General features: G+C 44.8%; 1 protein-coding gene across 1 annotated transcript in view; it reads right to left on the bottom strand.

Annotated features, from left to right (window-relative positions):
* Positions 1 to 24,673, bottom strand: part of LOC120932283 — a 59,740-nt gene that overhangs the window by 14,037 nt on the left and 21,030 nt on the right. Inside the window, exons 4-7 of the mRNA XM_040344554.1 lie at positions 18,964 to 19,043; positions 12,536 to 12,635; positions 9,854 to 9,930; positions 7,100 to 7,202 (exon numbers count right to left, since the gene is read on the bottom strand). Coding sequence (XP_040200488.1) covers positions 7,100 to 7,202; positions 9,854 to 9,930; positions 12,536 to 12,635; positions 18,964 to 19,043 — 360 coding nt within the window. The remainder of the gene's footprint in view (positions 1 to 7,099; positions 7,203 to 9,853; positions 9,931 to 12,535; positions 12,636 to 18,963; positions 19,044 to 24,673) is intronic.

The following is a 24,673-nucleotide window of genomic DNA, read 5'->3' as shown; positions in this document are numbered from 1 at the left end:
AAATTCTGGAGGGAGTGAAGACCGCATCTCCCAAGCTCTCAGACAGACTGACGCAACTGTATATAATACACCGAGCATACCTGACGCCACTGAGAATGACAAAATTCCAACCCACGAGAAGCCCACTATGCCCCATGTGTCTATTGATGGAGGGCACCTTCTACCATTTAATATGGCAGTGCTCCGACATGCAGGCATACTGGCTTCAAGTGACGCAATTCCTGCATGACAATATGGGATCACCAGTGGGAATGGACCCAAAATTGTGCCTACTGGGCCTAATACCAGACGTTGAGGTTGACAAATACCAGTCCATATTTATGCAGGAATCACTGTTTGTCGCAAGAAAAGTGGTAGCCAAGACATGGTTGCGAGCAACGGCTCCATCCTTACGGGATTGGAAGAAGGAAATAAATGCTGTATTACCCTACAGGAAAATGATATATAAACATAGGGGCCGTCCACAAAAATTCTCTAGTGTATGGGACAGGTGGTTAGAGGATGGGGAAACGTGCACAGTATAACCCAGGAGTAATACAGGGAAGGAAGTGGGTGAAGAAGAAAATGTATGACCACTGCATATTGGGAAATACGAAAAGGGATCCCTCATGTACGATATGGTAATGGCGATTGTAATAAAGATAGGTATACATACCTGGAACATATTGTCAAGGCGGAAGGCCTTGAGTTCAGAATACATATGTTGTAAGTCAGGAGGAAATGTAACTCCTGTATTGTATGACCTGTACACCTTGAACACATCTCAATAAACTTGTTTTTTGAAGTTAAAAAAAAAATAGGCTTTGCGGGAAATATGTTTTTTTTCCACGGAATATCTTTGAATGAAGTCGATTTTGGGTTATAGGATCGACTAGGTGGCCAAAGTGAAATAGGTTAGCATCTTAGGGTTGGACAAGAAAGAGGTCAGTGAAGTAGTATCAGACATGAGAGAATGTTTGTTTTGTTTCCACAGACTACGAAGAAATGCCATAGTATGCAAGAGAGAGGAGGAGGGAACATCAATGTCCACATTCCACAGCAAATTATTTGGATGGACTGTGGCTGACCATAATTTATCAATTTCAGTCCAATGGTTATATGCAGGTAGGGTAGCCGATGGGGCAATTGCTTTTAGTTGGAACGCATAATAATACCGCAAGAGATTAGGCAAAGTCAAACACCCATCATTCAAAAAATAACAGTTATCTACTCTATGCTGTTTGTAACCAGGAGGTACAGGGACAGGTAACGTACCAAAACAATACAAGAGTTTGGGCAGTATAGTAATTTTGCCCGATGCGTCCCAACCAGGAAATCTGATGGCGTTTCCAACAAGCCAACAGGGATCTTATTGAGGCAAACAACGGTTTAAAGTTTTACCGCAAAGAAATTCATATTGAGAAGTTATTTAAACTCAAAGCTTTTTAATGGCAGCAGACTTTCAAGTGTATGAAACACACCCCGACAGTAGAGGAACCATGGAGGGAGGGATATTAATAAGTAAAGCATCAGATTTAGAAGGATTAACTTTATAGCCTGACAAAGCACTGAATTCATCAAGGAGTTTGTGCAGGTTAGGAAGGTTTCCCCGGGGCTGAGTTATGGTAAGCAGGACATCTTCAGCAAACAGTAACATTTTTAATTCCCATCCCCTGACTTGAACTACATGTATAGTTGAATCACTGCATATTTGGGATGCCAGGGGCTCAATGCACAGAGGGAAAAGAAAGGGGGCAGCCTTGCCTCATTCCATTGGAGATGGTAAAGGAGGGGGAGGTGGAAAATGGGGTTCTAACCACTTGTTGACTGTGCTAAAGCCAAATGGCGGCTACAGCCGGACGGTTCTGGGAGGGTGTCATATGACAACTTGCAGTGATCACGCCCGCCGTGGCTGACAGACGGTGCACTCTGTTATGACGGTATCTTCCAGACACTGCTGATCACAGATTAAGGTAAAGAGCCAATCAGTGTCTCTTTACCACGTAATCAGCTGTATCCAATCACAGCTGATCATGATGTAAACAAAAGCCAGTTATCGGCATTCCTTTCCTCACACTGACAGCGTAAGCATAGCCGATGACCGGCTTGTGTAAAAGGGACATGTACACTAATAATCAGAGCACTGATTATGAGTGCAGTCCCAACAGTGCCCACCAGTGCTGTCAACCATTGCCTCCTCATCAGTGTCACCTATCAGTGCCACCTCCCAGTGCCCATCACTGCCGCATATCAGTGCCAATTAGTGCTACCTATCAATGCAGCCTCATCAGTGCCCATTAATGTCCATCAGTCCCACCTCATCAGTGTAGTCTTATTTGTTCCCATCAGTGCAGCCTCATCAGCACACATCAGTGAAGGAGAAATTTTATATAAATAACTATGATAACGTTTTGTTTTTCTCAGAATTTTCAGTTTATTTTGATTCATTTAACAAAAAACCCAGTGGTTAATAAATAGCACAAAAAGAAAGAGCTATTTGTGTGAAACAAATGCAAAAAAGTTCATAAACAGTGTTGCATGACTGCACAATTGTCATTTAAAGTGTGACAGCACTGAAAGCTGAAAATTGGTTTGGACAGAAAGGGGGTAAAGGTGCCCAGTAGATAAGTGTTTAACTAGGGCAGTTGGCACTGTGTACAAGTGTCTAAGCACTCTGAGGATAGGGCCCCTAAAGTGTTCAAGAGTAGTAAATAAAAAGGGCCAACTTAGCCTATCAAAAGCTTTCTCAGCATCTAAGCTGAGTAGAAATGCCTCTATTTGTTTCCTATTAATAACATCTATAATGTTAACTACCCTTCTGGTGCTGTCCCTGGCTTGTCTCCAGAGGATAAAATCCACCAGATCTTTATGTATCAATGATGGAAGATGCATGATCCTTATCTGGTTTAGGGATTAGAGCGAGAAAAGAAGATTGCATGTTCCTTGGGATCGCTTCTTTATGCAAAAAAAAAACATAAAAAAGTCGGGTCATATGTGTCAGTAAGATAGGTAAAAGGGCCTTCCGTAGGTGTAAAGTGGGATAGTTGGATTATTATAAAGATGCGAATAGAAGATACAAAATCACTTTGCTCCTCCCACAACTTCTGAGGGGCCCCGACTGGGTTTGCTCTCTGAGTTTAGAGGCTAGCAGAGAGGTGCTTATTGCCCTTATCGAAGAAGACTTATCACAGTTGCGTGAGCGTTTTTTCTACCTTGCCCAAGGCAAGGTTCTTTAAAAGGTGTTGCATAATTGGACTATTTCACATAAGAGACGGGGCTGTCGACAGTCGGGTATTCTAAGGCGCAGAGTCTAGTTTCAACTTGCTGAAGTATTTTTTTTTTTTATAGGCCGTTGAGAGGGCAATACACTGCCCCCTCACCACTGTCTTCTGGGCCTCCCAGAGTGTACACTGCCCCCTCACCACTGTCTTCTGGGCCTCCCAGAGTGTGTCAAAGGATATCTCTGGGGTACAATTCTCTACAAAATAAAGTCTAAGAGCAGATTCCAATCCCTTCCTTGTGGGTTCATGCTTAAGCAGTGGTTCATTAAGCTGCCAATGGCAACATTTAACTTTTTAAGTGTCCAGATACAGAGTCAACCGGCTCGCAGCATGAGCCGACCAATAAATGGATAGGACGTCTGCGGATTTAGTTGCTCGCAAAGTGGGCCATTTACAAAAAAAAATTACGAGACATGGGTGGGAGTAGTGAGAGTATTGGCAATCTGACAGATGGGCAACCCGCCAGGAGTCAAACAAAGCGTGTTTACAGGTGAGCTGTCAAAGCAGCTGAGATTAACGAGACAGACATGGCGGGAGAGGGCCTTTAGAAAAAGAGGTCCTATCCAATGACAAAAAAAATGTCAGGTTATAATCACCCCCCACCCCCGCTATGAGATGTGTGATCTGAACAAAATAGATGGTTATAGATGTGGGCGAGGAAGGCCGATTTACTAACATTGGGTGCATACAGAGTACGTGTGGGTATGCAAAAACAGGGATGCTCTTTTTATCAAAATTGCTTCTCCCATCTTCTTCCGTGAACTGGAGGCTAGATAGGTAGGAGAATAGTGTTTATCTGCAAACTCCAATGTGCCCCTCCTATCAAAGTGCATCTCAAAAATCGCATCTGCCTCTGAGGACCGGAATTTCCCCAACGCCAGATGCCTTTTAAAATTTGAATTAAGACCATTGACAATTAAGGAATATATCTGTGTCATGGCAATAACTAGGGGGGGGGAGCTGAAAAAATAATGAAGAATCCAAATTCTTATCCAACCCTGGTTGCCAGGAGATGAGCCAAAACAACGTGAGGGACCTTCTTCAAGACACAGCGTCCCAAAAGTCTTGCGGGTGGAAAGGCAAGAAAACAGATGGCAGATATAATGGAAAGAGAAGACAAGAGTAAGAATTAGCAATGTACGCACTGCCGGTCGACGTGTGACCTGGGGGGAAATGAAAACTGAATGAACAACAATAACGTTCCATAACACCCCCACACACCGTACACCCAGGTGTGGGGGATATAACATTAATTAGGAACTCAAGATCACAAAGAACGAGGGGTAGTGTCAAAAGCAGAGCTAACAGAACGCTCACAATAAACCAATCTGTGCCAATAAAGCATATTGGGGGGGGGGGGTGTCAATCAATTAGGAGGTAAACTCCATATCAATAACTTTTATATATGGGCAAACCAAAAAGGCTTAAAAGGATGTGCCACAGTCAAAATGCATATGTCAGAAGAAAGCTACGACCGCTGCGAGATGAACTACAGCAGATCTTGGCAAAACTATATATTAAGAGGTATGGAAAAAACATTCAAAACATAACATGTGCAAGTGCAACAAAAGTATTCTAGCTTGCAAATGTCAAAGCTGTGGAAAAAAAGAACAAATTAGGTAGGGTACCTCAGATTCACTAAAGAATGAGGGCAAAAAAGAACCCCAATAAGTTTTAGCAGTCCCTCAACCTGGCTTTATCTTGGGACTCTTGCAGGGGGAAGTCAGGAGGCCTAAGGCACTTTTTAGGAGAGACCTTGTGCCACAGAACCGGAAGGGGGGTCAGATCCCACCCTAGGAGTTCTGGAACCGGGATGTCCACAATTTCGCAAAAGAAGCATAGGTCCTCCAAAATTCAAAGAACCGCCGATTTTGTGGGATGCTGAGAAGCTGAATGGGAAACCCCATCTGTAAATTACTTTGGCCTCACAAGAACAAGCGATTGAAGCAATCTCGGCTTCTGGTGAGTGATCCAGGATAGATCCGGAAAAGTTGAATTTGTGTCCCTTCATAATGAATCTGTTTTGTCACTCTGGTCTTGTGCATGATGTCCTCTTTTTCAGAAAGTAGGAGTATATCCTGCAAATAACATCTCAGGGCCTAGACAGGGGGCCCTTAGGTTTCAGGGCCGATGGACTCTATCTATTTCGATCTCCATCTCCATCCCAGCAGGGCATTAAACAGAGTCTGGAGGACTAAGACAAGGGGAGGGGGAATTTGGGACTTTAAATGAGGTCATGGCTGGGTAGATTCATGCACCTACATCCCTATCATTTGAAATAAAAATGGTGTTAGCATTTTTATTTCAGAGTCTGGAGGACATTCTTCAAGTCCTCAAAAGCAGATGCCTCAGGAAGACCACAAATTCTAATGTTATTGTGACAATTGGGATTATCCAAGTCCTCCAGCTGCCGTTGCATGCCACAGAGAATATAGCAGTCTACTTGTTGAGATTGCACCCGAGGGACAGCAAGTTTTGTGCTTTGCAAATCTCTCAACATCCTTCACCCTGGTAACTGGATGGAAAAAATCTGTTTGAAAGGCCTTGATCTTACTCCGACAAGCTTTTTAACATCTGTAATCAGTTGCTTAAAGTCCTCTTTAGTGACAGCGAATGTAACTGTTCCCGCCATGAGGAAAGCTCCTCCGCAGAGAGAACAGAGGAGGCCTTTGCAGGGTCCTGAGCAGACCCAGTAGCAGACAGGGAAGAGTCCTACATTTCACACCACTCCTGTGGTTGGGCCAACAGCGGCGGGTTTAGCAGGAGCCTCCTCTGAGGGACTCCCAGGAAACAGAGAGGGATAGGTGAGACTTCTGATATTGCGGGAGATGCTGGTTTCCCAAAAATGTTGGGCTCAGGGCAGAGGCGATGGCTGGCCTAGGCAGTTTGGAGATTCCATCAATTGCAGCGGGAAGAAAGGCAGCGTGAAGGAGTAGCCGGGTCCCGAAACAATAGTGGGGTGCCTAGGGGAGAGCTGTGATCTGTCAGAGTCACTGCTGAGGCCCTTGATAATGATGGAGGGCTCATCTGGAGAGTCTCGGCCTGGTCTCCCATTGGGACTACCCAATATGGTCGACCTGACCTCACGTAAGCTGGTGACTGAGGTTCCGGCGGCTGGATGCCAGGCGTTCCAGGGCTTCCCGACTGACGGCTGGTGGGTCTGGACACTGTTGATGCAGCAGTAGGTCCTCCGTGTCTGTCAGGAGCCCGGGTAAGCGGAGGCTACGGCGGGGGTCGTAGCAGCGCCATCTTGGCCTCCTCCTGGAGCAGCAGACCCAAGATTGGCTTGCGCAAGGCGTAGATCGGCTGTACTAAGGGGGAGGCTGTAAAGCACCCCTGCTTCTGGGACTGTGTGGAGTGCGGTTTGCCCATGAACATGTACCCCAGTTGGAGCGGATTTCACACACAGGTCAGGAGGAGCGATCAGCTCACACAGCCATTCTGCTTGACGTCCAGCCATGCACCCCGAGTCACACTGTTATATGTAGTGAGGGTCTCTGCCCGTTACATAAATGTGGGAGCATTTGAGCTGAGCAGCAAGAAGAGCTGAAACCGAAAAGTTATAGAAAATTTCAGATACTACTGACATGTCTGCACTGCAACCTGAGACCTTCTAGAAAAGATACAAAGACACAGCTATGCAAGTGCGCATATATCCACTATTTTTAACCTGCAATTTCAGGATACATTAAAATAGTTTTGCTTTAAAGTACTTTGAAGTACTGATCACATAGGCAGCATTTACTGTAGGCATTTCAAGGATTCGCTGTCAATTTAGGCTGGAGCATGCCTTTAATGTTCTAAAAACAATGCAACAGTTGAGGTATCTTGACACTTACATTCACTATCTTTCTTGCTGTGCTGTTGAAACTTCAGTCTAAGCCGTTCATTTTCAAGCACATTCTGTTTAATAAGGTCCATTACAATTTCTTGGTTCTTTTGCTGGATACAAAGATAGTAAATTAAGTACATTGCTAACATCAACCTCACTGAAGAGCAAACAAGTGAAAAACAGAAGTGTCTCTGGAAACAGTGGTTTATTCTTGCCATCTGTGCAATGATAGCAAAATAATTAATTACGCTGTGCAGTCTACATAGGAAGAACCTGTAGAAAATATTTCCCTTGTGATTCCTTTTGATTATTCTCATGCTGCAACCTCTGAAACCATAACTGATGAACCCTGCAGTGTACTGTGTATTAGAAAGTTCCAAAGGAGATAAACCCTCAAATGTTTTTCTCTTAAAATTATAAACATACAGGGCCGCCATCAGGAATTATGGGGCCCCTTACACGCTTCAGGCATGGGCCCCCTGGAGCAGAGAACCGGGGGGGGGGGGGGGTGCTGCCGCCTGAAATTGAGAAGTGGGGGGGCTTTACAAAAAAGGAGTAATAAAGAAGAATATATATAAAAAAGGGGGGTAGCCATCCGGGGCCCTGGGGACCTTTGGGTCCTTTAATAAAATAAAAATACATTTTTAAAAATGAGGGGGGTTGCCATCTGGGGCCATGGGGACCTCTGGGCCCTTTAATAATTTTTTATGAAAATAAATTACAAAAAAAGGGGGGTTGCCATCCGGGACCTCTGGGCCCTTTAATAAAAATAAAAAAAATAAACCTCTGGGCCCTTTAATAAAAACATATATATAAAAAAAAGAAAGATAAACATTTATAAAAAAAAGGGGGGTTGCCATCCAGGGCCCTGTCGACCTCTGGGCCCTTTAATAATAACAAAAAATATATATAAACAAATATATAAAAAAAGAAATAAAATATATATATATTTTTTTTTTTTAATAAAAGGGGGGTTGCCATCCGGGGCCCTGGGGACCTCTGGGCCCTTTAATAATAATAATAAATATATATATATATATATATATATATATATATATATATAAATAAAAAAAGGGGGGGTTGCCATCTGGGGACCTCCGGACCCCCCCCCCCCAAAAAAAGGGGTTGCCATCCGGGCCCCTGTGGACCTCCGGGCCCCTTACAAGTGTACTGCCTGTACCCCCCTGATGGCGGCCCTGTAAATATGTCATAGTTGCTTGCCCTGTGCAATGGTACCGAAAAATGATAATGTTGCTACTGATGCATACTATATACATCAAAAAATATTTTTGATACTTTACATCACCATGTTTTCGGAACAAAAAAAAAAATAACCCTTTCTACACTTCTTGTATTGCTCTGTGTCACTGTTGGTGAGAAGCACACTCTTTACATTTCCTGATGGTCACTTGTCATCAGGACATATAGTAAGGGAAAATCCCAAATTTTGGGAAGTCACCAGACCAGAAATGGAGAGGAAATCTTCCAATGAGGTTAATATTTATGTGGCAACTGTCTAAACAGGCATTTCCCTCACTTTGGAAATATTTCCTCTCACTTCGTTTTGTACCTACTAATCGGGAAGTGAAGTGAAAGCTCCCCAAGGCTCGCAAGGGGACACAGAAGGAAAAAAAACTGATTGGGCATTTAACCATTGCTTGTTTCTATTGCAAACAAAATAAGTCTTGTAGACATTACTTGTAAGCAGGAATTACTTTTTCACGCTGCAGAAGTTTGTGTGCAAAACAGAACTAAACCCTCCCTTCCTTTACAGGCAAGGATGCTGCATTCTTATGCCGCATACACAAGATCAGAAATTCTGACAAGAAAACCGTGGATTTTGTCGGAAAAATTTAAAACCAGCTCTCAAATTTTTGCTGTCGGAGACTCCGACAGAAAAAGTCAGATGGAGCCTACACACGGTCGGAAATTTCCGATCAAAAGCTCACATCAAACTTTTCTTGTCGAAATTTCCGATCGTGTGTACGCAGCATAAGCCTATGTTTGATTTTCAGTTGCTATGGAGCTGCCCATGTGATCAGTTATGACATCAGCCATTTGATGGCTTGACAATGTGGTTGAGAGCACAAGCTTCTGTGACAGTTCAGTCACTGCATGCCTTGAAGGTAACTGTTTTGGCAACTTCATCTCTGTATTTTATATTCTTATAACCCTTGCATGTTCACGCATTGTGAGAGTACAGAATGGGTTGGTACAAATGCTGACATACTTGATAGACAATGGTATAAAGACCTGGCAAGTCTTTTAATTTTCTTATAGTACACTGTATGTAGGTGAAAGTTAAAAATGTTCATGCGTTGGCAAGAGCCATGTGGAGCTTCAATCTTTGGTTCGCTCCTATAGTGGCATTGGTCACCTTAGTGGTTTCTTGGGCATTTTTGAGTCCACTGAGGGGCACAGGAGCCACCACAGTGGCTCTCATGTTCTCAGTACTGCTTGCTACATAACTGAGGCATGCTGGCAGTGGGAGGAGTTATACTAGGTTCACCTACAGATTTTTATTTTGCCCATGTCCAATCCTCCTGTATGCAGCAGTATACCCAAAAGTAAAAGACTTTCTGTGCCCCTCAATGGATTTGGAAAAGGGGATTTTACAGTGAGTACAAAAATCTTATTATTGTCAGTTAGCTAAGAAATTTTTAATCCTAGTTTAACTTTTCTAGCTGTCTGGATTTTCTGACATAATGAATAAACTGAACTTTGTATTAGAAACCACAGACTTTCTAAATATTCCAGCTACCTTCTTCGATGTAGATGTGAATCTCCTCTTTTCAGGAACTTTGTCATGTTGGTCAGGAATATCAAACTTTCGGCTACCTAAGAAAATATATATCATTATGAAATAATATACTCATGCATATTTAAAAGGATAGGATAGTTCACTTTTACAAAAAACCTCCATATGTAGGCCAATTACATACCTTATGAAGTCTGACTGGAATACTCCCAGGACGTTTTCAAAAAGTTTGAAAGTTAGAGAAAAGAAGAGGACTATGACATGGTAAAGGAGAGAGTCATATAGGTGAGACTGGTCATAAAACTATGCGATAGTGATTTAGAAACCTGGGGCCAGATTCACGTACTTGCGCTGTGGCGTAACGTATGTCATTTACGTTACACCGCCGCAGGTTTTAAGCGTAAGTGCTTGATTCACAAAGCACTTGCCTGTAAACTTGCGGCGGCGTAACGTAAATCCGTCCGGCGCAAGCCCACCTAATTCAAATGGGGCGTGTACCATTTAAATTAGGCGCGTTCCCGAGCCGAACGTTCTGCGCATGCTCCGTTAGGAAATTTCCCGCCGTGCTTTGCGCGAAATTACGGCACCCCGACGTGTTTTTTGAACGGCGACGTGCGTTACGTCCTTTCGTATTCCCGGACGTCTTACACAAAAAAAAAAAATAATAATTAAAATTTGACGCGGAAACGACGGCCATACTTTAACATGGGCTGTCTAATATTACACCACCTAAATAGCAAGTGCAACTTTACGACGGGAAAAACCGACTAGCGACGACATAAGAGAATGCGACGAACGCGCGTACCTTTGTGGATTGGCGTAAACAGCTAATTTGCATACCCGACGCGGAAAACGACGCAAACTCCACCCAGCGGTCGCCGATGTATTGCACCCTAAGATCCGAAGGCGTACGAAGCCGTACGCCTGTCGGATTTTAGCCAAATGCTGTCGTATCTTTGTTTGTGAATTACAAATAAAGATACGACGCGGCAAATTTGAAAGTACGCCGGAGTATCAGCAGATACTCCGGCGTACTTTTTCTGTGAATCTGGCCCCTGAAGTCTATGTTTAGTCAGTTATCTCTGATATTGTTACAATCACTTTTTTCAATAAAATTGTGTAACTCCAAGGCAGATTTTAAAATGTGTAAGAATGTCATGATTCATTAAAGCAGAATGCTGCATATTTTCATTTAATAAAAACAAAATATAAAATAAAGAGTTCAGTGCTCCAAAAAGAGGGAGTGCAGTGGGGGGGGGGGGGTAAAGTTGGAGTTCCCCTTTAATTACCAGTGGGCTTCATGTATCAACATCTCTGAATGCAGAACCGGTGTAATTTCGAACAGTCTACAAACTGACTTAAAGCAGGATTCCACCTATGCTCTATTATATAAACTTTTTTCTCACCATGGACAGTAGACACTCACATTTACTTACAAATCAAAAGCAGAAATTGTATATTACACCACCTGCAATGTCATAGAAAAGCAGCCAAGATTCTTGTTATGGCTGGATCCCGGGAGAAGTGTCCAGTTAGACCCATGTGATTTTTTGCCAGATATGTGTCTCACTGATCTACATGTCCATGATTAAATGGGACACTAGTGATTTGATGGGCGGCCCCATGGACAGTGAGAGTTGAGTTCTCTGTTGTATTACCACAGCCCACATAGCCAGTCAGTTATTCTCTGTTACTGCATGGGTAACAGAGAAAATTACCCTACAACTAATAATGCCAACTAGCGGTGTCAGAACTGTCAATTTGTTCCGAGCCCGGAGAACTACAGAGGGCATTTTAAAGGTATCCTGCAGAGACAGGAAACCAAAGTGGAAATAGGTACATTTCTGGAGAGAGAGTTTCTCAAAATCGCTGCATGTAATATACAGTTGATAGGTACACTCACTGCATATACTATACAGTTATTAGACTCTAAACTTTCTGGTAGCTCAGATAAGATTTTTAATGCAAACTGTTATACCCTAAAATGGCAGCTGGAATCTGGCAGCCTAGTAAATATTTATTGCATTGTTCAGGAGTATTTTGAATGAAATTAGCCATGAGTGTGTGGTGTACCTGTAGCTTCTTGCAAGATGGTAAACTGTCTCATTAGCCATAGAGGCTCATATTTAGTTCATTACCAGTTTCCTGGAAAGCCCTAACACCAGAGGGGCTCTGTTATGTTATGCATAATTGTGACTACAACTTAAAAACACCAAAAGTTGTATCCCATTGGTTTGATCCCTTTTTTACAGCTTTTTGGAGGGGGGTTGCGTGTACTGATTTTTCCGCAATTATCACCTAAGTATGGCGTCCCTTGCCCTGCCCCCTCCCGCAGCCTCCTGGGACATGTCACATGTCCCAGGAGGCTGCAGAACCATTCACGAAGAGCTGCATGTTGGAAGTCAGCTGTAGTTCCTCAGGAAGCCACAGGCGATACCTATATCCAAGATGATGATGCTGGCATAAGAAAAATTAGCCCGCAGCAAAAGAAAAAATAGCCCAGGCACTTGTTTTTAAAAGTCAGCAGCTGTGGTATTTGTAGCTACGGACTTGAAAAGAAACAAAATCAAGATGAAGCTCCTCTTTAAATGCACAATTTATAACGCTTGTGATAACAGCTTTTTTTTTTCAACCAACAAAACATACACAGAAGCTCAAAACAGCACATTTTAAAGAGTGTTTTACCTGATGCTGCTGGACATTTAACATTATTATTTTTCTCAATAAGCTGATGCATTCGGTCATTTCTTTTCACATCTAGTTTAACCAGTGGTTGTGATTCTTTCTAGGTATACAAACAAAAAGTAAAACACTGATCATAATCAATCCCATATAAAGAGAGCAGGTATAAACGTGTCTTTGACTGTTGCTTATACTTACCATATTTAGATTTTTTTTATTAACCGGTTAACGACCGGCTCCTGTACATATACGTCGGCAGAACGGCACGGCTAGGCAGGGTAACGTATATATTTATGTTACTTTAAAATTCCCACCGTGCAGGCGCCCCTGCCGCAAGCTCCGTGACAGTGCCCGTGGGACACGCGTTCTCGATGTCCACCGGTGTCCCGCAATCAGGTCACAGAGCTGCAGAACTGGGAGAGGCAAGTGTAAACAAGCATCTCCCTGTTCTGCCTAGTGACACGGTCACTGACCGTATGCTCCCTCTCATCGGAAGCAGCGATCAGTGATGTGTCACTCGTAGCCACGCCCCCTAATGCCACGTACAGACGGTCATTTTTTGTGATGAAAAAAAAAAACGTTGTTTTTGAAAACGTCATTTAAAATGACCGTGTGTGGGGAAAACGTTGTTTTATGTCTTCTGAAAAACGAAAAAAAAAGAAAAATTCGAACATGCTTGAATTTTTTGTGTCGTTTTTCAAAACGTCGTTTTTTGTGTCAATTAAAATGATAGTGTGTGGGCAAAACGACGTTTTTAAACCCGCGCATGCTCAGAAGCAAGTTATGAAGCTAGCTTCAATGGAAAAGAGTGCTGAACTTAACCGCGCTTTGCAAGAGCATTTTGAAAAAACGATGGTGTGTAGGCAACGTCGTTTTTGAAAATGAAGTTTCAAAAACGTTGTTTTATTTCATGATTTAAAACGTCGTTTTTTTTTTCATCACAAAAAACGTCCATCTGTACGCGGCATAACAGTTAGAACCACTCCCTAGGAAACACCTAACCCCTTCAGCGCCACCTAGTGGTTAACCCCTCCACTGCCAGTGTAATTTTCACAGTAATGAGTGCATTTTTATAGCACTGATCGCTGTAAAAATGACAATGGTCCCAAAAATGTGTCAAAAGTGTCCGATATGTCCGCCATAAAGTCGCAGTCACAATAAAAATAAAAATCGCAGATTGCCACCATTACTAGTAAAAAAAAAAAAAATTATAAAAATGCCATAAAACTACCCCTATTTTGTAGATGATATAACTTTTGCGCAAACCAATCAATATACGCTTATTGCGATACACGATCGGAAATTCCCACAAGAAAACCGTGGATTTTGTCGAAAAAATTAAGAGCCAGCTCTCATATTTTTGCTGTCGGAAATTCTGACAGAAAAAGTCAGATGGAGCCTACACACGGTCGAAATTTCCGGCCAAAAGCATATAACCACTTGTAACGAGACCCTTGCTCGCTCGCTTCCGCTCTCCAGACACTACTCTGCTACTAGTGAGTCAGTTGCAGATCGCAACGTCTGATGGTTCGGTCATCCAAGGCTCCGGGATTCGGACTACAGCTATGTGTCGTTCGGAATCCATTAGAACAAACACCAGGCAGGCTGTATGTAAGTTCAAACAGAAAGACCTTTATTGGAAGTACACAACACACTTTTAAACAGAATTTGGAACATCCCGCCCCCAACAATTGCTTTCCTATTGGTCAATTGTAAAGTACATGTAGTCCTCCTTCAGGTCCTCTTTAGCCATGCAAATGAGGACTTGAAAATGAGTCAGCAGGGATTGGTCCGATAGCTCGATTAGACGGACTGTTATGTGTAATGAGACAGAAGCCCCAGGGGGCAATCAATGTACACAATAGCCAGACACAGAACAATGGAGCCGTCTGGAGCTTTAAGACAGGGAAGAAGACCCCCCACTGTGTAACAGCTTTCAAGGAGGAACACTTCTGCATTCCACAGTCCATGACAATACTTCCCCTGGGAAACAGTCCAACAGGCACAGTGGGACCCCGAACGGGTCAACTCGAGGATGTTGGAAAAGTAGTCTTAAGGTTCCAGGTCTGTCTGCTGGGATAACCCATCCGCTTTCCTGTTTTGAGGCCCTGGCCCATAATTCGGAAGGCAAGAGGCTCGCATTCAGTCCTCTCCAAAAGCCTCTGTCCCGGCTAGGTCTGTCACACATCTCCCCCTTTGGCAGGAGACTAACACAGGTGGAGACCCCAATGCCGGTACCCACACAGTAGCCCAAATAAATTGTCCCAAACCGAGCATTACTCACCCAGCCAACCTCTGCCTCTCTCAGAGAGCATGCCTGCCGCTGGGGAGAAGCCTGGACTGGCCCTTCTCCCTGGAGTCCTTTCAGCCGCTGGAGAGAAGACAGGGTGACTGGGCTCAGTTCATCATGCTGTTGGGGATCTGGGCCAACTGCCCCCCATCCCTGGGGTATACAAGTGGAGACTGAAGTCCTGTCCACTTGTGGTAGGTAAAAATCCCCAGGTGCTTGCAAAGCAAGGCTGCCATCCTCCTGTCTCAGTGATTCAGCTAGGAGCAAAAGCTTTACAACCTCAGCTTGTTGCTGGGGAGAGGGGCCAACTGCCCCAGCTCCCTGGAACTCCACAGTTGTTTCCGGTGCTGGGCAGAGATTGGTAGCACTCTGCCCTGTTGCCAGTACTTGAGCTGGCGATGCATAATCCATAACATCTTCTGAACAGTCCATTAAGTCCATACATTCTGTAATCTGTGGCTGGGGAGATGAGCCAACTGCCCTAGCCCCCTGGAACTCCATATCATCCCGCTCCGGCTAACCGTTGGGGAAGGAGGCTAGATTCCGCCACACCCAAACTGTGTAGCTACCATTGGGGAGGTGAGCTGGCTGCTTCCTTTTCCGTTCCCTCATCTGGCTGCTGGGACAACATGTTTGTGGTACTGTCTCCCAGATGCATGGATCTTTGCTGGGGAGGAAAGACCACCTTCTCCACCCTGGCCAACTGTTGGGGAGGGACAATGAACACCTCCTCTCCCTTCTCCCCCTGTATCTGCTGCTGGGAAGTGATCGCCACCTTTTCACCCAGAGCCTCCGGAACTGCCACAGGGGTGGGGCAGAGGTCTTGAACCCTCTGTCCGGTGACCAGCGCTTTAGCTGGGGAAATTCCTTGTAACTCCACAGATACTGCCCTTGGTGCTGGGCAGAGCACAGTGAAGTTTGGCCTTGATACCAGCTCTTCTGCTGGAGGCTCATCAGGTTGTTCTTCCTCAGCACAAAAGTCTATTAAATCCCCTGTCTCTGCAACTGGTGTCTGGGGATAGAGGTTCCCCATCTCCTGTCCATGGAACCCAGAAGATGCTATAGGTACTGAGCAGAGGTTAGCAGAGCTCAGCCCCGCTGTCAGCACTTCAGATTTGGGAATGGCAATCTCCAGATTTTCCACTGCCGATTCACTGGCATACTGCTGGACAGGCACATTCCTCCATTCAAGATCATCCCATGCAGAAACAGGATCATCAAGGTCAGTCAGCACTTGCTGCATCCGCCATAAGACCTCCGCATCCATAGCTGCAGGGGCAGGTTGGCAAAGCACACTGTTACTCTGCCACATTGCCGATTCTTCAGCCAGGATTTCAGCGTTGTCCACTGGTATTTCCTCATAGTCCCAGGCAAAGGGGGTCCCACCCTGCTGCTGAGCAGAGTCTAGCAGCTGTCTGTAGGCGATCTCCAGCTCCTCTTGTCGCTCTCGTTCTCTCTCTTGTCGCTCATCCTGCAGCTGGATGTCTCTAATGGCATTCTGTATGGCGGTCTCTGATGGGTTAGCACCATACAATGCCAACCGCTTTCGAACTCGTTGCTGAAACAGATCTTCAACTGACCGGGGTCCTGCATCACCATCCCTCTGATCCATCTCGGCTAGCTCACTGATCAGGGTGGCCTTGTTCTTTGTCTCACCGGTCCCTCCACGGCTCTCAAGTAAGTCTTTCAGCGTGGCTCTCCTGCATGCTGCTTAGCTGGTCATTCATTGTGGTGGTTTGGAGTGTCCCAGTAACTGGAGAGCAAATCCCACTGCTGCCAACCAATGTAACGAGACCCTTGCTTGCTCGCTTTCGCTCTCCCGACACTCCTCTGCTACTAGTGAGTCAGCTTGCAGATCGCAACGTCTGATGGTTCGGTCATCCAAGGCTCCGGGATCCGAACTACAGCTATGTGCCGTTCGTAATCCATTAGAACAAACACCAGGCAGGCTGTATGTAAGTTTAAACAGGAAGACCTTTATTGGAAGTACACAACACACTTTTAAACAGAATTTGGAACATCCCGCCCCCAACAATCGCTTTCCTATTGGTCAATTGTAAAGTACATGTAGTCCTCCTTCAGGTCCTCCTTAGCCATGCAAATGAGGACTTGAAAATGAGTCAGCAGGGATGGTCCGATAGCTTGATTAGACGGACTGTTATGTGTAATGAGACAGAAGCCCCAGGGGGCAATCAATGTACACAATAGCCATACACAGAACAATGGAGCTGTCTGGCCTTAAGACAGAGCAGAAGACCCCCCACTGTGTAACAGATTTCAAGGAGGAACACTTCCGCATTCCAAGGTCCATGACACCACTCTATGGCGCAAGACGATCGAGTTTCTTGGAACCCTAATAAGAAACCATTTATCCAAAGGAGGTCTGTTATCTACACCACGCAAGGTGTCATCATTTCCCCAGAGGGGATAACTGCTGATTTTTCTCTAAAATGAGGTGAGCAGCCTGTGAAACTGGTGGTGGAGGCCACTCATCCTTGTTTGCACTGTTTAGTGAATTGATTTATGACAGGATCCTCTTCAATCAAATATTTTTCACATGAACTTTCACTTTAGATGTTTACACTTAAGGATTTGAGTATTATTATCATTGTATTCATTTACTAGCGCAACATTTAAATATATTGTATTCACAGTTTATTGTTCACGGAATATGCATGGTTTTAGGTAGCACAGCACTGCTTTTTGGCACATTATATTGTTTATAGGTGGTAGTGAAATCACCTAAAAGTGACAGTAGCTACTTTCATTATTACGTTTTCACATTGATTTTCACAGTATATTGTGCCAATTGATTTATTCAACAACCTATCATATGTGCCCATATGCACCACAATTTATTATCTTTGTCCCAAGTGTCCATTTCTTTGGTTTGCTTTTCCTCCATAAGCATGACGTCATTCATGAGGTCCAAGCATTTACAGAAGGGGAAACAGGAGTCTTCCAAAATCGGGGAATGAGCTGCTGGGCAGCCGATAGGAAAAATCAGAGAAGATTCAAGTTTTGGGACCTAATTGAGCCTATTGGGAGTGCTAGCTTAGGAGAGGGGCTGGGGGACTCATACATTTTGTTATATACTTGGAAGACCCATTTCCAAAAAGGATGGATACAGTCCCACTCTCGACCGGTTATGCAGATATGTGCATCTTGCTCCATGGCAGCACCATCAAAGATCCAAAGAATTAGACCCCTTTCACACTCAGGCAGTTTTCAGGTGGCTTAGCGCTAAAAATAGCACATGTAAAGTGCATGAAAACTGGCTCTCATGCTTCCCCAGTGTGAAAACCCGAGTGCTTTCACACTGGGGTGGTGCGCTTGCAGGATGGGAAAAAAGTCCTGCAAGCAGCATCTTTGGGGCGGTGTAGGAGCGCTGTATACAGCACTCCTACACCGCCCCTGCCCATTGGAATGAATGGGTAGCACTTCCGAAGCACATGAAAAGCGCTTCGGAAGTGCCACAACACAGGCGCTTGTGGGGGGGGGGGGTTTACAAGCACCCCACTAGCGGCCGAAAAGCACCGCAAACACTAGCAGAGCTTTACCGCAACCGTACCCGCCACCCCAGTGTGAAAACAGCCTTAGGGAAGATCTGACTCAGTGTGACTGGGTCACAATAGCATCTGGATAATATTTTGAAGTCTTTCTCCTGAGTATAGCAGGAGATCAAGATTTGTGTGTGAACATAAATGCTGTAGAATGCAATTTAGCAGTTTCTCCTGAAGAGAAGTTCTGTGTTTTCCAATGAAAGAACAATAAAAGTTATTTCTAAAAATAACTGGGACTCCCTTAAAACAGCCCATATTCAGCATTTTACACATTAACATTTTATGTTAGGACAGCCAATTCATTTTGAATTGGCTACCGACACCTAAAATTCGACAAAGACCTTTTTTAAAGTACCCCACATCACATAGATGGCTCCCATTTGTACAATGTGGTGCAACTACAAGGTGCACATGTCAGCAGCACACAAATGTGGAGCTGGCATGAATGTACTCAGTGTAAAATGAATAATGCTAGCTAAACTTTCCTAACAATGTTATCATATGCCGTTAGTAACCAGAACTGAATATTTGTATAACAAGGGAAAAAACACAGCTTTTCTACATATTCTTTCAACTACCTTCTTTGATGCTGATACAAATAGCCTTTTCCTTACAGAAACCTTGTCAGGTTGGGCAGGAATATTAGAATTCAGGCTACCTGAAAATGAAATTCCATATCATTATGAAACAATATACATATTTGTCTTATATAATTACTTTGGGAAGAGTAGTCCAAAAACAAAAACCTCACACTAAACTAGAAATTACAAAACTGCTAGTGTTTCTCATTTCCAGATGTATTAAGTATTAAAACTTGAAACTTCAAATTCAATTAAACTGGATGTAAACCCCCCTATATACCCAGTGAAGTGAACAGCCTCAGATGATACACAGAGATTAACCAAATCTCCCTACATACCGATTTTATAGGTATACAGTATATGATGTGTTCACATTTATATACTGTTTAGAAAGTTCATATTTTGTTAGGAGATTGTCTCTTCCTGGTAAACACAGAAATTTCCGACAACATTTGTGAGACCGTGTGTATGCAAGACAAGTTTGAGCCAACATCCATCGTAAATGTATCCATGGTTTTGTAGTCGGAATGTTGGATCGTGTGTACGCGGCATAACAGTAAGGCCTCATTCACACCATGGTGCACAGAAGTCAGTTTTTCTGCTGCGTTCTGCAAGGGCACAAATAAAACAATTGCTCTCAATGTGCTCTCTTCATACCACAACATGCAGATTTTTTCTGCGCAGGAATCAACGTGTATGCAGTATTCTGCACGGGAAAAAACTGACATGACATCAACATTGGTGTTGTGAAGGAATGTGATGAATATAATGATAATCATAAAATGACTATTTTCTATGCATCTTTCTATACTATAAAGTCTATATTTTACTTTGTATTAGAGCTGCACGATTCTGGCTAAAATGAGAATCACAATTTTTTTGCTTAGAAGATAGATCACAATTCTCTCACGATTCTCGCGGTGTAACATCATCTTTTACATTAAAACAAAACAATATGACAAATTTTACTGTTTCGTTTTTTTTTTTTTTATTATTCATTGAAGTATATTTTTTCCCAATACAGTGTGACAAAAAATATTGCAGCAATTGCCATTTTATTCCCTAGGGTCTCTGCTAAAATATATATATAATGTTTGGGGGTTCCAAGTAATTTTCTAGCAAAAAATATTGATTTTAACTTAAGAAACAAGGGTCAGAAAAAGATTTGGACTTTAAGTGGTTAAACTTCCTGCATTTACACACAGAAGTTTGCTCTAAGAAGGAAGTTAATTACAATGTTTCATGTTGTTACAAACTTGGCAGACTGCCCAATTTTTTCTTTACACAAAGAAGTTTATCCCTTTGATCTTAGAAGGAAGCATTAGTTACAATGGCCCAGATTCACAAAGCACTTACGCCGACGTATAACACATTACGCCGACATAAGTGCCAATGTGCGCCAGCGTATGTGTGCGGCAGACCCACGAACCAACATGCGCCTAAAAACAGGCTACACCCCGCCGACGTAGCTTGCACACGTCGGCGTAGGGTGGGCGCACATATGGGCTGGGCGCATGGTGCTGCTCCCATTGATTAGCCATTCAAACATGCAAATGAGGGAAATATGCCGATTCACGAACGTGCGTGTGCCCGGCGCATACTACGCGAGATGCGCGTAAGTTGTACGTCCGGCGTAAAGTTAGTCCCCATAAATTAGGTGCAACCCGGCAACAGACATGCACAGGTCTGCACCAGGGAACACAAGCCGGTGTATTGTGCGTTGGACATGTGTCTGGCTGGGCGTACGTTATGTTCACGGCGTACGCGGTGATCCGGCGTAGCTTAGGCAGTTGTGCCGGCGTGGTTGTAAGCAGGCGCAGGGGGGTGCTGTGCATGCGTCCATGTCACGGCGCATACGCAGTTCGTGATACGTACCTGTCTAGCGCTCGGGCCATCATTTGCATGGGGTCACACCCACTTCCACCTACGCCGGTGTGCGCCTTCGAGTGAATCTGGCCCAATGTTTCCTGTTAAGAACTTGGCAGACTGCCCTTGACAGCTGAGTAAGCAGATAAGTCTCTCCACTTGTTATATGAAAGAATGGGCAAACTCTGCATTGGAGATTGTCAGGGGGATTGAATCGAGATCACGATTTTTTAACGATCAATTGTGCAGCTCGACTTTGTATATATATAGAACTGCCTTTATAGACTTCCTCACTCAAAATGGCCGCTAGTATCACTTCCACTGGGGACCAGGTGTTTTTACTATGTGGGGACATGTGTGTGGGGACATGGGTGTGGGGACATGTGTTTTTACTATGTGTATTTTACATTGTGTGTGACACTAGACTGGTGATCAGTGAGTAAAAAGCTGTAAAAATCAGCAGCGATCCCTCTCCTCTCCTCACCGACAACTTCTGTGTGAGGAGAGGAGAGCCGATCGCCTAGCAACTGGCTCTGTGTTTACATCACATGATGGCTTTGATTGGACACGGCCGCCATGTGATCAGGAGGGCCAATCACAGAGCCCTCCTGCAGATCTGAGATGTGCCGTGTCCGGGTGACACGAGTGCATCGGAACGCACGCACGATCCCCCTCCTTCTGAGGGACGTTCCTGAACGTCCACTCAGAAGGAGAGCGCCTGCCCGGACATATATGTACAGTGGCCAGGTGGGAAGTGGTTAAAGATTTCTTCATTTAAAAATAAGGGGGGGGGGTGTGAATTGAGAAGTGGGGGTGCCACAAATTGGGGGGTTGCCCTGGGGGCCTCTGGGCCCCTTACAAAAAAAAGAAATTAATATACTGTATATATATATATATATATATATAAAAAAAAGGGGGGTAGCCATCCGGGGCCCTGGGGACTTCTGGGCCCTTTAATAAAAAGAAAAAAAAAAAGAAAGAAAAAAATATATAATTTTTTATTTTATGAGAAATAAAAGGGGGGGTTGCCATCCGGGGCCCTGGGACCTCCGAGCCCCTGGGGACCTCTGGGCCCTTTAATAAAAATAAAATAAAAAATATATCTAAAAAAATGTATAAAATAAAAATAAAGGGGGGGGGTTGCCATCCGGGGCCCTGGGGACCTCTGGGCCCTTTAATAATAAAAAAAAGAAATAAAAAATATATAGAAAAAAAAAAACATTTTATTTTTTATAAAAAAAAGTAGGGCCCTTTAATAAAAACGATTTTTTAAAAATAAAACATATAAAAAATAAATTAAAAAGGGGGGTTGCCACCCGGGGCCCTGAGGACCTCCGGGCCCCTTACAGGTGTATTGCCTGTACCCCCCTGATGGTGGCCCTGCTCCCTCCCATCGAGACAAGAATGTAGCTGAAAGATGGCATCTACCCCCCGCTGCCCATGCACTTAAGGAATGAGGAAATACAGGAGAGGACAAGCTCAACCAAACTTCGGACACCAAGTTCCTACATTCTTCCTGTATTTCAGCCAATTAAGATGTGCCTTTTAGAATGACCACAGTAGTGACGTATATTCTATTGTTCTTTGTGTACAAAAAGATTGGGCACTGCCCACAATAAATAGAGATGTGAAAGTGATCGAACTGAGTTGACTCTGTGTGGTTACTTCTGACGTGCATGTACATTCTCACTTTATAATCAGGAGCAGGAGCAGGAGCAGGAGCAGCTCTGATCCATTGCAGCGTAAATAGGGCACATATCTGACGCGCCTGAAAAATGATGTCAATGTGCATGAAAACTGATGTGAAACTGATGTCTCTGCAAGTGAAATCTGTGCGGTTTTCTCTTCAGTTCCCATGCACGTATAGTGTGAACGAGCCCTAAGACACCTTTCACACTTGGGCTTTTTTCATATCGCCCCAATAGTGCCTGTAAAGCGCCTGAAAAATGCCCCATCTGCAGTCCCAGTGTGAAAGCCCTTTCACACTGCTTTCAGTGAGTGAGTAGGGGTGCAACGGATCACAGTTGATCCGTGATCCGAACGGGTCACCCCCTTCGGATCGGATCACACTGTGATCCGCGGATTGCCACGGCTCCGGAGCTAGGCCGAAGCCGCGGCCTTTCCTAATGATACGGCGGCGGCTCCGGAGCTAGGCCGAAGCCGCAGCCTTTCCTAATGTTATGGCCGCGGCTTCGGCCTACCTCCGGAGCCGCGACCATAACGCTAGGAAAGGCCGCGGTTTCGGCCTAGCTCCGGAGCCGCCGCCGTAACATTAGGAAAGGCAGCGGCTTCGGCCTAGCTCTGGAGCCGCGGCCATCTTGGTACACCCGGCGGCGGCCCTCCTCTGTTTACACCCACAGAGGAGGAACCCGCACTCGGACACACCGCTCGGGGAGTGCCTGTCGGTACTAGCTGAGGGGGGGTCACTGTACTGAGGGGGGGTCACTGTACTGAGGGGGGGTCACTGTACTGAGGAGGGGTCACTGTACTGAGGAGGGGGGGTCACTGTACTGAGGGGGGGTCACTGTACTGAGGAGGGGGGGTTACTGTACTGAGGGGGGGGGGTCACTGTACTGAGGAGAGGGTCACTACTGAGGGGGGTCACGGTACTGAGGGGGGGTCACTGTTATGAGGGGGGGTCACTGTACTGAGGGGGGGTCACTGCTGAGGAGGGGGGGTCACTGTACTGAGGAGGGGGATCACTGTACGGAGGGGGGATCACTGTACGGAGGGGGGGGGTCACTGTACGGAGGGGGGGGATCACTGTACAGAGGGGGGGATCACTGTGAGGAGGGGGGGGTCACTGTGAGGAGGGGGGGTCACTGTACTGAGGAGGGGGTCACTGTACTGAGAGGAGGGGGGGTGTCTGCACTGAGGGGGTACTATAGTTGGTGGGGGGGGGGGACATGTGGATATTACAGTGGGGGAGATTTTTTTTTTTTTTGCCGATCCGAAAAATGATCCAATCCGTGACTCCTGATCCGAGGAACGATCCGAACCGTGAGTTTTTTGATCCGTTGCACCCCTATGAGTGAGTGAGTGAAAAACTAATATAGCGCAGCACATGCGAACTGAATCGCCTCTGGGCGATGTAACCCTTTCGTGCGTGAAACCCCTTGATCTCAGAAGAGATGGGTTTTAATCTTTCTCCTGAAGGCCAAGTGGTCCCCCTCTAAACGGATGGTGGTTGGGAGAGTGTTCCACAGTCGAGGTCCCTGGATGGCAAACCTTCGATCTCCTTTGGACTTGTATCTGGCTTTGGGAATCTGGACAAGGTTTAGATTGGTGGATCGCAGAATACGATTGGGGTTATGAGCTTTTATTTTTTCGCATAGATATTGGGGGGCGTTTCCTTTAATGCACTTATGCATTAGGCACAGTGCCTTGAAGGAGATTCTGTCTTTTACCGGCAACCAACGAAGGGCTCTCAGTGAAGGTGAGATTGATTCCCATGTTTTTTTGCCGGTCACTAATCGTGCGGCCGTATTTTGAACGACTTGCAGACGAGTGATTTGGAATTTGGGAAGTCCGAGGTATTTGCATAGTCAAGTATGGAATTGTTAATTGTTCTCACCACGACTGCAATGTCCTTTTTGGGGATAAAGGGGGTGAGTCTGCGTAGTAGGTGCAGCAGATGGTGTGCCCCGCTGACTACCGACCCTATTTGTGCATCCATTGTCATGTTGGTATCAAAGATGACTCTGAGACTTTTGACTTTGGAGCTAGGGGTGATAGTTTTACCCAGAATAGGCGGGGGTGACCATGTTGTCGTTGGATGATTTTTCCGGTTGGCTTGAAACAGGAGAAGTTCTGTTTTCGAACCGTTGAGTTTAAGATAACT

This window comes from Rana temporaria, chromosome 3 (assembly GCF_905171775.1).
Source record: "Rana temporaria chromosome 3, aRanTem1.1, whole genome shotgun sequence".
In the NCBI taxonomy this organism is placed as follows: Eukaryota; Metazoa; Chordata; class Amphibia; order Anura; family Ranidae; genus Rana; species Rana temporaria.
The sequence above is the reverse complement of the archived record's forward strand: the minus strand, read 5'-3'. Positions and strand labels throughout refer to the sequence as shown.